The sequence below is a fragment of the Sinocyclocheilus anshuiensis genome, unplaced genomic scaffold, assembly GCF_001515605.1.
Source record: "Sinocyclocheilus anshuiensis isolate Anshui unplaced genomic scaffold, SAMN03320099.WGS_v1.1 scaffold719, whole genome shotgun sequence".
Taxonomy (NCBI): domain Eukaryota; kingdom Metazoa; phylum Chordata; class Actinopteri; order Cypriniformes; family Cyprinidae; genus Sinocyclocheilus; species Sinocyclocheilus anshuiensis.
In genome coordinates, this window is record NW_015552643.1 from 326819 (window position 1) to 343301 (window position 16483).

General features: G+C 37.2%; 1 protein-coding gene across 1 annotated transcript in view; it reads left to right on the forward strand.

The window, feature by feature from the left end:
* Nucleotides 1-3987, forward strand: part of taf3 (TAF3 RNA polymerase II, TATA box binding protein (TBP)-associated facto) — a 52163-nt gene extending 48176 nt beyond the window's left edge. Inside the window, exons 5-7 of the mRNA XM_016458504.1 lie at nucleotides 1583-1838; nucleotides 2555-2661; nucleotides 3440-3987. Of these exons, the coding sequence (XP_016313990.1) occupies nucleotides 1583-1838; nucleotides 2555-2661; nucleotides 3440-3554 (478 nt within the window). The 3' untranslated portion in view covers nucleotides 3555-3987. The remainder of the gene's footprint in view (nucleotides 1-1582; nucleotides 1839-2554; nucleotides 2662-3439) is intronic.
* Nucleotides 3988-16483: the final 12496 nt, after the last annotated feature.

A 16483-nucleotide genomic window follows, 5' to 3' on the forward strand; every position in this document is an offset into this window, starting at 1 on the left:
TTTATTCTCAGCCTGGGAGTGTGTGTTGTGCCTCTGATGTTGCCTGTGTTGTGCTCTTTTCTTGCACCTGTAGTCTAGTTTGTTGAAAAACACAATCAGCAGTGCTTTCAAGAGGAAAATGTGTTTTTATGTCTGTCCTTGTGTTTTGTTTCGTTTACATAAGCAAAAAGCTTTAGATGTTGTTTGTTTAATATTTTATTTTATCTTGAAAGACATTAGGGATGCACAGTATATCAGTGATGAAAGTAAAAGATACAAGAGTATTTATATCAGCTATAACCAAAAATAGTGATCTATACAGTGTACATTTTTGCGAGATCTCAACAGAAGCTCCTTTGATGCACTGGAAACATTGGCACAGGTGACCTTTGATCTCTGAAAGGTTGTGAGGTCACATCCTGGACAGGGCATACCCCACACCATCTTTACCCCGAGAGGGAGCCCTGTGCATGGTTGTGGTGTGTGTGTGTGTGTGTGTGTGTGTGTGTGTGTGTGTGAGTCAGATGAAGCATAAATAATGAGTGTCTGTGTGTGTAATCGGAGCTGACCGTTTGACACGCCCTTCTCAGGGTCAATACCACAGCAAGCGCCGCTGTCCACTCTCTCCGAGCCTGTCAATCAACCTGTTACTCGTCAACAGCAGGGTTTAATCAGTTTGTCTGGCAGCATTTAAAAGACAAACAGCTCTTCTCTATTGCCAGATTATAATTATTAAGGATCCTCAATATATTGGTGAAAATATCAGCTAACATTGAAAGCAGATAAAATAAGAACAGTTTACCGTTTACAGTATTCAGACAAAAGCACTCAAACAGGCAAAAGTATAGCATAAAAAATAGATTTAGAAATAGAAAAAATAGAAAATACGAGTATCTTTTAGAGATTTGGTGTGAACTTTTTTTAAACAATACATTGAAATACTTACACATTTTATTTTATTTTATTTATTCAAAATAAATCATCAAAAATATTAATTATTTTTATTGTTTATTTTATTTAATTGGTTGATCGATTTATTCACAATCAAACAGAAACAGAAAAGCCAATTTATAATACTAGCCATTATAATGGTTTTTAGCCAAAGGAAAATTATATTGCGTGATATAAGGCTTTTTTTTTTCTTTTTTTTTTACAAAAACAAAGATAATTACATTACCAGTGTTTGTATAAATACACATACAACAAATATACAAAAATGTGAAGGAAAATACAACAACAACAGTAACACTTTATTTTAAGAACCAATTATCGCTATTAACTAGCATGCATGTTACTACTAAATTGCCTACTTATAAAGCACATATTAATGCCTTATTCTGTATGATCATATTTTAGATCCCTTAATTCTATTTCATATCTAAACTTAAGAACTACCTTACTATTAATAAGCAGCATATTAAGTTAAGTTTATTGAGGCAAAAGTCGTAGTTAATAGTGAGAATTAGACCTTACAATAACATTTGACCTTAATTACATGTAAAACAAACAGTAATACAATAAACTATTCATTCAATTACATAAATTAAATTTTTATGGTGCATAACCATCCTTTCTTTCCTCTTTTTCTCTCTTTCTTCACCAGTGTGATCAGTAAGGTGGTCCCAGATTCAGAGCCCACCCCTCCACCACCACGGATCCCAGTGGCCAGGGCCAGTCCAGCAGCACGGATGCGTTCCCCTCCTGCTCCCCCTCCACCTGCCCCGGCTCCTGTAGCACCTCCACCCCGCCCTCCTCCTGTCCTGCTCCCTCCACCCCCAGCCGCCCCCATTGAGCCGCCACCCAGCCAGGCCAAAGCACGGGGATGCAGCGTTGTCACGGAGACCGTCAGTGCATACGTGGTGAGTCTCACATATACACACACAAATGAACAACTGCATTGTGTTAATTATATTATTACAAATAAAATATATATTATGTTCATATTATACATTACAGTCTCATATATTTAATATTTACATTACTTTATTATTAATATCACAATATAGTTATGATTTACAGTTGCAGTCAAGCAAATATGCAGTATATTATGTCAATATACAGTTCTACACGTGTATCAGCTTCATTATTTTAAGTCACTTTGACTGAGAAACATATTTTAAATTGTATGCACTAAACTATCAATTGTTGTCAGATTTTTTAGACATTTGTAGACATTTTTACACGTTATTTGACTGAATTAGATTTATCCAAACATGCATTTAATAATTGAGACATAAGTGACATTGAAAATATAATGCATATATAAGACGTATTGCATATATTTAATTATATATTTAAATTTGCGTGATGTGCACACATTTTTTTCTAGCTACAATTCCTTAAGTGCTCTTAAGTCAAAAATAAAATTTTAAAGCTGAGGTTTCATTAAAAACAGGAAACAGTTTTGAAAACAGGAAGTCGTTTTAATGGTTTGAATGGCGCAGTGGGACCTCAGACTCGAAATGATATAGGATGTGACGTATTTGATACTATAGCATTTGCTTTTACTTCTCTTTTCAAGCAGTGTCACAAGTGTTAAGTTTGTTTGATTGATTCTTGTGTTTGTTCATCACAGATTCGGGATGAATGGGGGAATCAGATCTGGATTTGTCCAGGATGTAATAAACCTGATGACGGCAGTCCCATGATCGGATGCGACGAGTGTGACGACTGGTATCACTGGTAAAAAACTTTTTCAGCTTCTCTTACATTACACAATCACGATTTTTATCCCTCTCTCCAGCAAAGAGTTTTTGTTTTTGTTTATTTGGTTGATTGTTTTTTTCCCTGTAATGTGACGACATCTGAGGAATCAGGAAAAAAATGTAGGCGGGATTAAATGTTATCTATAAGGAAGTTGTCTCGGGTTTGATTTCATCTTGACTTCAGGTGAAGTCATACAGTTATGTCTTTATTCATCTTAGATGGTGCATAAGGCCTTTAGGAGTAATATCAGACCAAACTTCCTTTTTTTGACATACAAGCACAAAATGCAGTGTGATTACATGATTATATTTAAAGTTACAAGACTTCTATATTTTACACTAAATATCTTTCATGTCATTTTAAGAGCCACACACACCTCAAAACAAAGTGAATAAGAGGAAGTGCCAATCAAAAAACCCCAAACTGAGCCTAGATTGCCTGGCAGTACTGTAAAGCTTTTTGGCAATCATCTTTTTTATGCGCTTCGCGTAAAGATCAAAAATACACAAACACACTCAAAACAAATTGTGTCTCTTTCAAGATAAAAGGAGATATTTTGATGGTGAGAACGATCAAGTATTTATATTTATTTATATATATATAAAAGACATGCCTTTTCCATTTTGAATTTATGTAGAATTAAATAAAAAATACAAACTTGGCACATAAGTTGTGTTGTTCATCATACCGATCGATGTCATTCAGGTTTATCTTGTAACTGAGACTCATCTATCCCTCTTTCTGTCTCTTTCAGGCCCTGTGTGGGTCTTGTAGCCGCCCCTCCGGAGGACCAGTCGTGGTACTGTGTGAAATGCGCTGGCAAGAAGAAAGACAAGAAGACAAAAAAAAGGAAACGCAAAGTGCACTGACCCACATTTCTTTTTCTCTCGTCTCTGTCTTCATCTGTTTTCGCCTTAATTAATTTCCAACTGTTTTGCCTCGTTTGTTTGTTTTTTTGTTTTTTTTCCCCACCCAGCCCTTCTTTTAACTTGGTTAACTTAACTCAGTGTCCAGTATCATAATGTATTTTTTAATATGAAAATTTCAAATGTGTATATGTTACTTTTTTATGTGGAGAATCATATAGTGTGTCTATATGATCTTTGTATCGAGCTTATGATTGTTCAGTAGATGCGTTGAAATTAACCTCTCAGTTTGCCCTCATTAAAGGTTGTTCCATGTATGTGCTGATTCATCAAATCTACATCACCCATGAGAAAAAGCATTCTGTACTATAATATGCCTTTTAATATCGTTCTTCTGATTGATTTTGACTGGAGGTGCAGTTTCATTTTACTATGGATTTAATTAAAAGTTGCTTTTTCACATCTTATTGTTTTGTTGTCTTGTCATTTGTTTGGGTACAGATAGACTGCTCACTCAGATTCTAAAAAAAAAAAAGCTAAATCGATTGTGAATGCACAAGTTTCATAAGGCAAGATTATAAGTATATGTTTTATTATTTGAGTTAAGTGATATTTCTGTACACTTTATTCAGTTGGTTTGTTTTGACTTTTGGATTGAATAAGGCATTTTTCTCAAATGATCTCTGGTAACTGAAGTGCAAATGTTTTTTTTATATTGCCATAAAGGTTACAGTGAGTTAAATATGGTCAATGAAGTGTCAATTATGCATTGAATTGTTTATCCAAAACACAATTAAGAAAAAAAAAAAAACAGATATCCAGCAATGGCATTGTTTATTCAAATATGATGATACTTTGTGCATACAAAACCCTCTATCCTCACAAGGTCAAGTGGCCCAGAAAAGTATTTGGACACTTCAGTCACAGATAAAAGTTTAACAAGCAAGAAGTAGCCTATTTATTTCAAGGAAAACAGAACAGAACATTTTCACATAAGGATGTTTTTAATGACAAAGAATTGCGACACTTTCTCACTGTCAAACTTTAGAGGAATATGTTCATTGTTAATGTGAAAAACTAGAATTGAGGTTACTCTGTTACACTCCAACTTGAGTGTAACTGACTTATAAATTACCAATCTTTTGAAGCATAATTTGCCACTTATATTGATAATTTAAAGTACACTCTAAAAAATGCTGGGTTGTTTCAACCCAACTTTGGGTCAAATATGGACTAACCCAACTTTTGGGTTAAAAATGTAATGTAAAAATGTAACCCAACAGTTGGGGTAGTCCATATTTGGCCCAAAGTTGGGTTGAAACAACCCAGCATTTTTTAGAGTGTATACAGTTACATTAGTGTAGTTCCCACAAACGTATTTCTGGCATATAAAGAAACTGCATAAATCGCAAGAACAGTATGGTAGTACGTTATTTCGAATTGAGGCGTTTTTATGAGTGAATCACTGAGTCATTCACTCATCCGTTTCTTTCAAAAGCAATGATTCACTCATGAACTAGCGAATGTTGTTTGGATCCCAGCCGCTGATTCAGCTTTGGCTTTGTTTGGAACCGTTTTCGTTGGCGGAGCGAAACCAGACAAAATAACTGGCAAATTTTGTTTCTAAAATGTAAGTTACTCAGTATTAACTTCTTGTTTATTCAACTGTTATTTGTTGGTTAAAGGCACACTCTCAACTGAGATGTTTTTACGAATATCAACACGACCACGATAAGCCTACCTGTTTCACGTTTGAAAACCAGTCCAAATACTAACTTTAGATCGATATACCGTTTCGTTATTATAAACATACAAATGTCTTTTGTGGTGTTTGTTTGTGTTATTTCTTTTAAAATAAATGCCACTTGGTTTAGCCTTATGCAAACATTAAGAACTTTTTGAAATGTCCAAGTAAATTTTAGGGCAATACGATATTTGGAGGGCAAATGTTATAATTTTATTAATATAGGCCTACTACTAAAGTGCATTTACATCTACACATATGAAAGGTAGCCTACAACAGGGTAAAAATACTCTTCTTATCAGTCTGTTCCTTTGTAGTTCTGCCAATATGACTAGTATTTAGCTCCCACACAGCAGCTTTGAAGTAAGTATTCCACCTGCTGCGGACTCTCCGCCACTGAACTCATTTAAAATCTCCTCAAATATCCCCTCACTACCTGTCATTTCTGCTAATCGCACAGATACGGCCGGCTAAATGAGCCTTTACCGTGGCTAGATCATTTCTTTATGTTAGCGCTTATCACAGAAAACTGAGGCCTTTATTGTTGCATTGTTATTGGTTTCAAAGCAGAAATGACGGTTCTGATGCAGCAGGGAGCAGTTGGCAGTGGACTGGATGGTGATAAGAAATGCTTTCCACATGTAGACTGGTATCCAGAGCTGCCTGTTAAACGAGAGTGTATCTACCAACAATAGCTGTGAGCTCTGAGCACCGGCTATAACAAAAACACCCATTTGAAACGTTCACATGCTTTAAAGATGAGCAGAAAGGTCATGACCATAAGCGTAAAAGTAGTGGACAAAAATATGGATTTGTCAAGTTATATCAGACTTGATGCTATAACAAAAATCAATGATAACCAACGTTAATCTTACAGTGGCTCAAAAAACGTATTTACACATTAAAGGCGCATTCACACCAAGAACGATGAGTATAACTATAGGCTAATAATTAACTATATAGCGTCCACCCAGACGATAACATTTCACTTTTTAACGCTGAAAGATTTCCCTGTCCATCGTTTTTGTTGTGAACTTCGCTGTTCTTTTAGAGCTGATTTTGAAACTTTTAGAGTTATGGTTATCTTATGTGGTATATTATTCTTGGTGTGAACAGGCCTTATGCCGCCCTTAAAAGTATGAATGCCATTTAATTAGGAAACAAAATATCAATCCAGGTAGCTTTTGCAAACAATCAACCCTTAGAGCTCCACTTTTATAAGCCATTTTATCATTGACTTTTAAGTAACAGTGTGATTTTGAATGAGTGTATTGTCAGTTCCCCTCAATCTCATGAAGCTGCATGAAAGGTGTGTGATTTAAATAAGATTTTAACATGTAGATTATGATATGTTTGTATATCAGGTGGTTTAAGATGGTCAAGGAACACAGTTCATCAAGCAGTTCATCAAGCACGTTAATTACATTGACATTATTTACATGCATGTCTGAATGCTCTGAGTGATGTTAGTTTTTGCAGATTAGAAGATAAAGGTCACTCACAGCTTCCCCAAAGGTCAGAGGTCACATGGAGATGGACATACAGCAGTTTCCTCTAAAGGCGAGAAGAAAACCAAAAACAAAGCACTTCATGGCAGACTGATTAACTCATATACACAGATCTATTGATAAGCTCAAAATTAACAAGTTTTGTTATGAATTTGAAAAGGGATTGTACTTTCTTGTCCATGCTTTATTAATATATTTTTGTTCTGTTATATCTGAAGCTTGTGGAAAAAACACAGGCAAAAAAAGTCTATGCTGTATTTTAAGCAGTATATTGGACTTTTTCCTCAGTAAATATCTGAACAGCCCTCCCTTAAATTATTCATTAAACACTAAATTGACATAAGATATTAAGACTTGTTTTATATCATTGTATTTTAAATATCTTGTTTTATAAAGAAAGTTGATAAGTGCATGTTATGGCTTGTTGTCTTTTATTTGTTTTTATTTTAAATTGTTTTAGGCATAAATCAGTAATGCTGCACAATTTCTTACTTTTCCATTTTCTTGCAGTTGGGTTTCACAAAAGTATTTTTATATCACACTTTTTGGCCTTCAGTTGGTCTTGTGGATGGACTAATGTTTTTGTTTTCATCTGTCTTCTGAAAAACGGTATGCTTTTATGTATGAGTGTTACAGTCTATTTAAGCAGCTGCCTTATTAACTTTGAATGAACTGACACTGGCAGTGTCAGTGAGATCAAATCTATAAAATACATCTTCATTAATAAATCAAGCTAACAAAACGAATTGTTTCTCTAGAATTTAATTATGGATCCATAATGTATTTTGCCCTTTTATTTGACAAATTTAGACGCTACACTGAAACCTACATAAAGTGTTCATTTGCAAGTAAAATTTATATACGCAAATTAACGCAGTCCAAGTTTTCAGGTGTTAAAATAACACATGCAAACACATATTCTACACAAAAATAGCCACTACTACCCCCAACACTAATATAAAATGATGATGATGAAGATGATGATGATGATATCAAATCATGTCGCCCTCTGTTGGTAAACTGTATAAAACAATTCAGCGCTGTTTGTGAGATTACAATAAACATCAACAGACACACTGATTCTAACATTAACTTTATCTATAATTTACATCAACTTTATCTATAATCTATCATTTGAAAAACAAAGTAATTAATGCAAACATACCTGTTTAACCCTCAGAGACCTGGTGTTGGCATTTATGTTATTTTCTGTTGCATTACGAAGCCACTTTAGTGTGTCGCGATAACCGCGATATCGCAATACCGCGCTTTGACGAGCATAACCGCAACCCGTGCACTCTATAAAGTTATTAGGCTACATCAAAAATCGTCGAATATTTTTGTGACTTACCGATTGTGTAAATATTATAGGAAATTATTTTTCTCAAGAACTAAACATGAAATATTACAGCTTCAATATTTGGAAAAATACTATTTAGTTAAAAAAGGCATTAGTTAATGGTGTAAACCACAATGCATTTTTACAGTGGGTCTTTAAGGTTAAACACATGCCACACCAATTGTCCCGAAAGTATGGGTGTAATCTCATTTGCTTTCATTAAAGCTTGCAGTAGGCCATCAATGCTATCAAGCCACAATGTTAAAAGGATTTTTATCAGTCTGTTTGAAACATTGACCATTTAGACAATAAAAAAGGATGTGGTATACAGTGCCACAGATACGCATCACGGGATAAAATACAGTTGTTAATTCACCTGAAAGGTTCCTTTCATTACATATGACCTGTTTTTCCATAAATTGCACCTTTTGGCGATTAACCCCTCTTATAAAAGAAAAGCATTCATATTGTACTGGTTAAAGGCATATAGGACGTTCATCGAAAGAATCATCAGAGGCCTTGTAGTTTCTCACTTGCGATATGTAAGATTGTGAACAGAACTTTTAAGGTGAACTCCCTTTTTGAATTCAGAAAGTGCCACAGCTGAGAGTTTTTCTTTTGTATGTGTTTGCTGCATACTTTTTGTGAGAGTGAAATTGTGATTTATCGGAGGCACTGTAAGCTACACTCGGAGCTTATCTTCCTTTTACGCAAAGGTAGCGCATTTCTTTATCAATTGTTTTGAAACGACAAGCTTCAAAAGCAATTAAGGACGTGATATGACACCAACGCAGAGGAATTTCGAATACATTTTAATTAGAATATTTATGTATTTCGAGTTTCTCCTCAGCCCGAAGCTCCTCGTGCAATTAAAGAGGGTGCGCGCGTGACGTTTGAATAGCCTGATCAATAGCCCGAACACTGGCCCGCGCGCGCGTGGATTTAACATAATCAGCCTCGTGGGCGTCACGCGAACTTCCAGCGTGAAGGTGCAGCGCGGAGATAGGTAATTATTTCACCAAAGGCACTAATGAACGCTCTATCTGCCTTCCACAACTCGCATCGCGTTCTGCCCTTACGCCATTTATTATAAACGTTCTCCTTCTGATGAGGGGAGAAGAGAAAGAATAAACAAAACGAATCTGGGAGGGGGATTCATAGTGCACGTCGCAAAGGGGTGTGAGGCATCGTCATTTGTCGCCATAAACTGTTTAACTGCCAAGTTTAACAAGCTCTTCTCCATGAACATTCCACGAAAATATCTGAACAGGTGAATATTTGCCTCGTCCTGTTTAGCTATGCAAGTGTAAAAGGAGACCGGGGCCAGTTGCCACATTTTTACTCCATTGATTATTTCTCAAGGTTTATTCTGTCAATAACTGTTGGCACTATACCTTTTTAACATTTTCACCGTTTCAAAGTCACCGTTTTCGTCCAGGTAAATTTCGCCCAGGTTGATCTTTTGTGCTGGCACGCTATGTGGGGTAAGTTAATTGTCACAATGAGATCCATACATTTTAAAGCTTATATTGTTGCCTTTTCAGCATAATTTAACATTGGGGATAAAAAAAAGAAACAGTTTATGAAACCGCATTGAAAATATCAAACCATTGTTTTGACAATTAAATAGTGTTACAACTTGCCCCGGCCTGAAAAATACACTTGTCCTGACAACACAGTTCAACCTTTCAATTAAAATCTACCTTCATGATATAGTTGTCTGAAAGCCAGTGTAATTTGATTGCGTTCACTTGATTGCCCAACAGCTATTACAAAAATATGATGATTTTGGGGTGTTATAGAATAAAATTCACAATAATTAATTTTGAAGAAAATTATTGAGACTTAACCTTGTGAAAACTTTCCTAATGTGACAACTAGCCCCGATCTCCTCTACATGAATGACAACGCGAACAGACAGGCAAGCCACTTATTAAGAATGAATGAATGTAATTATCATGTACATTGGTACCATCGAGGTTTGTCGCATGACACCGGAGTGCAGCTTTTGAGTCTATTCAGTTTCCCCGGCGTGCTTCCCAGTCACGCAATATGCATTCTTCATCCTGAAAGGCTGGAACAGATTGTCGATATAAAATGTCAAAATAAAACGCTAGCGCGCCTCGCGCTCTCTGTAGTATTTAGATTGAAAGTAAAGGCATTTTTCTCCTTGCGCATTAGAGAGGGGAGGGAGCGATAGAGAGGGGGAGGTATAGCATAAAGACACCTACACGAGGCCATGCATCTCCTTTGATCGGAAAGGGCAGTCGCGTCATCAGATGCTGATGTTGGGGAGCGCGCACGCACGCGCTCGGTGAGGAGAAAAGAACGGGAAAGTGTCATCATAAACGCGCGCTGTGTCGGGGAATGACTTTGTGACGACCTTTGTTGCAAATGGGCTGCAGACATGGAAATGGCTTAGCGCTATCGCCGTCTCCCAGGCAACCATCAGGGTCCCCATCTCTCGCGGAGAAATGAGTTATGAAAAGGCTGGAGTGAAGCAGGGATTAAACATGATCCTGGGGACAGGGTGTCAATCAAAAAAGCCAACTCACAAACCGCGCTCCTTTTTTCCCCACTACAAAATTGTATTTTGAAACGCAGCATATATTTACTGCCAAAGGTGCCACTGTCTATTTTATATTTATTTAAGGCCGATAATGAATTGGTGCTTTAGTGCACCTATAAAGATGGGGAGGTTGTGCTTTTAATATCCGTTATCGGAGAGGATTTAGCTCGGCGCAGTGCTCACAGGCAATGGGTATTTTTCAATTACCCAGATTAATTGCACTGCATAAATTAGAATACAAGTAAAGTGAATGGAGATCAAAGTTGTTGATGAATCTGAGAGATGGTGGAAGCTGAACTGGCCTACAATGTGAATGTATTATGTCAGGTTGTCAGATTTGTGTTTATCGCGAACATCGTTAATGGTAGACGCCATTTTTAATTTTTACGCGACTGAAAACGAGGCTGTGAGGGACCAAGTTCAGCTTGCTCAGTATTTCTTAGGCCTGCTTTGGCCGTCGATCGTTCTGCGAAAAGAAAAAAACTTGGAAAAAAATTAAAATAATAAAAATATACAATGGACAGAAACTCTGGAAATGAAAATTAAACGTGACCTAAGACCTATATTAAACGTCTGACAGTCTGCCTATATGTCCACCGCAGCAGCCTCGTTTGTATTCGCGTCAATTGGTTTTGCGTCTACGTTGACTAAAGCGCCAGGGATACCAAATCAACACGATCTTAATTGTATTTATAACGTCAATGTGTCGCGAATATACGAGAAAGAGCCGTTGTTTGTCTAACCTAATTTCACCGGCTGGAGCTAAACTGGACCGTTTAGAGTGGAGATGAGGGAGGGGGGCGTTCTTCAAATTGGCTTGACCCGATGCTATTTGATATTTGGCACTTTGACACTCATTTAAAGGCGCGCGGCAGCAAAGCAGAACGCGGACAAGCCCGGTCTGAAACCGGATCCGCGCGCGCGCGGGGGGATCTGGAGAACACGATAGCCGGGGGCTCGCGCTCTCCAAAGGCTCTCTGGTCATCTTAGACCGGCTCGCTCGAGCCTGCAGCGCCAGCGCGTCGCCAGGCGGCGTGTAAACGGTAAATGTTCGCTATTTGTTCCAAAGATTGCAATGAAAATCAAGTCTGCCTCCTCTTCTCTCAGGCTCTCTATTCTCCGCTTTCTCTCACACACTCGCGATACCAACAAATAGCCATTGAGTAAGAGGATTAAAGACCCCTTCTCCCCCCCACACAATACTTAAATGAATTCATCAAGCGAGTAAAGGCGACATTAAAAGGAGAGAGACGGGAAAAAGGAGAAATATTGGTATTTATTGAATCGTTAAAGGCAAGATACCGGACACCTTTCGACAAAAGCCTTCCCGGAGTGGCCTCTGAACTGCTTACATTAACCCAAAAAAAACCTCACGAAATTCCAGGTGAAACTGGGGCGATTGTGGCCATGTTTGATGTCGTGTGTAAAGAGAAGGCAGATCAGAAATCCATTTCACATGGGAGTAAGTCAGGACACTTTTAATAAACGTCTCGTTAGAGCAGGTTTAGTGCAGATAAAGCGATGCCATTGTGCGAGCGCCCCTGGAGAGCAGGCAATGATGTAACGCGCGCATTTGTGTCCAATTCCCCTGTCATCCATTTCATTAGTTAATCTACTCATCTCAGTCTCTCCATCTCTGTTACCCTCGCTTCTCTCCTGCCAATCTGCGCATCTCTACCAACAAACAGTTCTACAAATAAAAGACCCTTCTCTCAGATTGCGTATTATGACCGTGGGCTGTATGATGTGCTTTGATAAATGCTGGTTTCTCACCAAAAGGCTGTTCAAGGCCTATCCTAAAGGAACCCACTGAGAAATCCATCGATCTGGGTTTTCTGAAGAAAAATGCCTTTGGCCTAACAAAAAAAGTATAATTAGCATATTTACGTAGGCCTGTACAATATATAGGGCCTATATAAAACAGAGCGTGAGAAATCTCCCTTTCCCCATTTCTTCAAACCAATCTCTCTTTCGATGTCTTTCCCAGTTCCTGTCTAATATCCTCTCGCTCTCTTTTCGGTTCTGCCCCCTCTTCTCTTTCTCTGTCGTTCCCCGACGTGCCCTGAGATGCTGGATATAGGGGAAATAAATAAAGCGATAAAATCTCTGCAGCACATTGGAAAAATGACGGATCAAGCTAGAAAACCACAGAAATAAATAAATAAATGAATAGGCATATACAAAGCAAAATATGGTGCTATAATATAGTAAGAAAAAGTGAGAGAAAATATGATTAAACGTGAACAAGATTAATTACCATAAGATATGCAAAAAGAAAAGAAAAGAAAAAAGGAATAAAATAATCTTTACTTAAATTACAGGAAATTGTAGGCTACATCAACGGGTCCAGGGCGGCCCATTCACATATAAATTCTTCTTATAATAATAATATATTATAATATTAAATTGTTTATTTCCTTATTTTTGCAGTGTTTTGTTTTTACATTTTGCGGTTTGATTAGTTTCCCTATGTCATCAAACGGCAGATAAGATGTAGATAGGAAAAGCCACAACTACAAGATGTATCTAGTGTTGTATCTTTGATCTTATTTTGATATCAAGGTTTTGGTATCATAATGATATCCGTTATCGCAGCTTTTCGTTAAAGCTCAGGTAGCCTGCAATATCTACAAGACGGTTTGTTGCCAAAGCCACAAGCATGAAGCTCTGAGAGGTGAGCTGAACTCATGCCCACCCCTCACACCACCAATCCCTGCTCGGTGATTAATGATATTTCACTAAGATTAATCACAGAAAATGAAAGATCTTGGAGGTTTTTAGTGGATAGGCGGGGGAGGTGGAGATGATGTAGAGGAGAATTAGCACCATCGAATCTTTTTAGATGCAAATATTGCGTTATCTCCGCGTTACTGCACTGTTTTTGGTGTTTATGATTAATTATCTCCTCTTGGTGAAAAATAAATCATGCGAAATTAGGATTTCGCAGCCTCCACCTGCCTTGCAGTTGATGGCAGGTCGTTGTTGTTAATTTCTGGTCGAAATTGACACACTAATTATAGTGCGGCATATGAACACTAGAAGGCAAGATTACCTCTGCTTTTTTTATTATTATTATTATTTTTATCAGATACCCTCTTATATTTTACCAATTAAAAAGCGCACAGGCATTTCATTGCCCCGGGGGAAAAAAAACTCTTTCACAACATTGGCCATCACTTTTCTCCATCAGATTCATTGTGATGTATTAGATGCAATAAATTATCCCATGTAACAAAACATGGCGCGCTGAAAGGCAGATAATCTGGAGGCGCGAGATAAGGATTCATTATTCCTCATCATTATGGCTCTGCCTTCTTTCTTAATCAGACTCTCTGATCCTGCAGGATCTGGGCACAGAGCAGATAAGCGCCAGTCGTTTATAATTCTCCCCACCTTGGCCTAATATTTCCAAATCAAATCGGGAGGAAGAGGCAGCTGGAACAAAAAAAACAGGCTTATGGTTGTAGGGAGAGCACACGGTTGGAGAATGGTAAATTAGAGAGGGAGAGAGAGAAAGAGGGAGGCAACACTGTGGCTATGTTCACTGATTTTAACATTACATTCTGAAAAATCGCCAATGAGTTCTTTTCACCAAAGTATGAATGTTAAAAATATTAGATGAAATAAACTGACGTCTCATCTCACCATTCAAAATGAACAATTTTACCATATGGTGTTGATTTTGATCATAATATAAGGGTCAACAATGACAATAATAAAACCTTCGGGCGAATAAGATCAATAGCAACTGATAAACAAGCGATAAATGAACACGGTTAGGCGCAAATGAACGCTGAATTGAGAGGCTGTCCAAACAACTCAACTGAGCGACACATTGAGCTCAAAGTGTTTAAACAGACCACCCCGCTTTCTGCTGCTGAAATTAATCGCTTATAAACGTGATATCATAATCCCCTGCTCTATCTGCCGATAAGACTGAGGGAGTTATAAATACCAAAAGCATAAATAAATCAAGTAGTGGAATAAACAGCGCTGTGTGTTAGTATCAAACTCAAGGTTTACACTTGGCTGTTGTCAGCTGTACTGTCACGCTGAGGTTCACGTCAACTATACGACATTAATCACCGAATTTCACAGCGCGAGAGGCAACCGAGTGTGCGTGTGTTTGTGTGACCGGCGTGTGTGTTTTTATTGCCCCCAAAGATTATTCTCGCCACAAATTGCGCTATCCCTCAAAACAGTTCAGAAATAATATTGTGCATTTCTCCAAAACCTAACGAAAAATGCAGGCCCGTCGTTTTATTTTTATTTGTATTTTTTACGATTGCCTCCATATTTTACTTCACACGTAATCTAATATTTATGATATTTGCGGAATGGATGATGTCGATACGTCAGTATTTTCCCTACCAGATCAATCTTATTTATGCTATGCGTTCAGAGATAAAAGATAATAAGAAAGGAGAGAAAATTGATTTGAAAATTAATTTGCTCTCAAAAGAAATAGATTGAACTAATTAATTCAAAAATGTTTTAAACCGCCGTTGACGTTAATCTGTATTTATCATATTTATAATGTGTTCTAATTATCTGTGCAATATTTCTTCATTTGACTTTTTGTTTTAGTACATCTAGTATGCGCATTCATCATTGACGCATATTAAAAACAGTTTTACATAGATATTAGGGTGCTGTTTATTTTACTAAGCACTTTATTTAAGACTGAGGCAGATTATTAAATCATTATCTTCAGGATGTGCCTTTGTCTAATTTGCCAAATACATAACATATGAGGTCTTGTTGATGCTCTGGAAACATTGAATAATTAATTTTTTTAAAGAGCCTCGTTTTGGCTCGACGTTGCTGTAAGTTATAGTGCCGTTTCAGCCAATTATCTTTAATTTACGACCTTAATTGAATTTCTTTTCCAAAGACAGATATTGGTGTGATCAGTTTACTGGCCTCAACGCAATGTGAGAGATACAGGCAAGTCTTTCTTTCTTTCTTTCTTTCTTTCTTTCTTTGTCACTGCCGTTTCAGCATCCTATCTCCTTTTCTCTAACTCTCTCTCTCTTTGTTGCACATCATCCAACCTCGCCCCCCACCCCACCCTTCAAACCCCCCATGAAGAGAACAGAAAGCCATTCCGTCAATAAATGGGCGTGTTAGCCGAAACAGCTGCTTGTCATCTGCAATCAGCACATCACTAGAAGAAAAACAATATGGTTGTATTTCGAATAGGAAGTGTAGCTGAACCGCGATTACATTGCATGTGTTCTGATTTCTGACATTCTCAAAGGCCTCTCAAACGCCCTGGCTACAGAGCCGAAGACTTACCTTCAGCGAGTTTCCACTGCAAACCTGCAACAGAACATCTGTAATGATTTATGCATATCTACATTTTAATATTTCAATATAAAAGAGTAATAAAATCAAAAGACTGGAAATTCTAAAACGTTAGTGCTGAAGATGTCATATATACAAACACCACGATTTACCTACCAATATATCATGGCCACGATAAAATATTTTGTTTAGGAATTAGCTGAAATTATCGACACAGACACGTCATAATTCTACACATAGCATCATCTGATTTTAATTGTTTTAATATAGCATTTATCTATGCAAATCACGATACCTTTCATATGGAAAAACATCTATAATATTTCTAGTAAAATATCTCTGGATAAAACATTACGTAAAAAATAGCCTACGTGTTTAAGCAAGCGTTTATTATTTCTTACTATATTTAGGCTACCATTTCATATAAAACATAAATAGAAATATACGAACAGAATTTCAACAGAT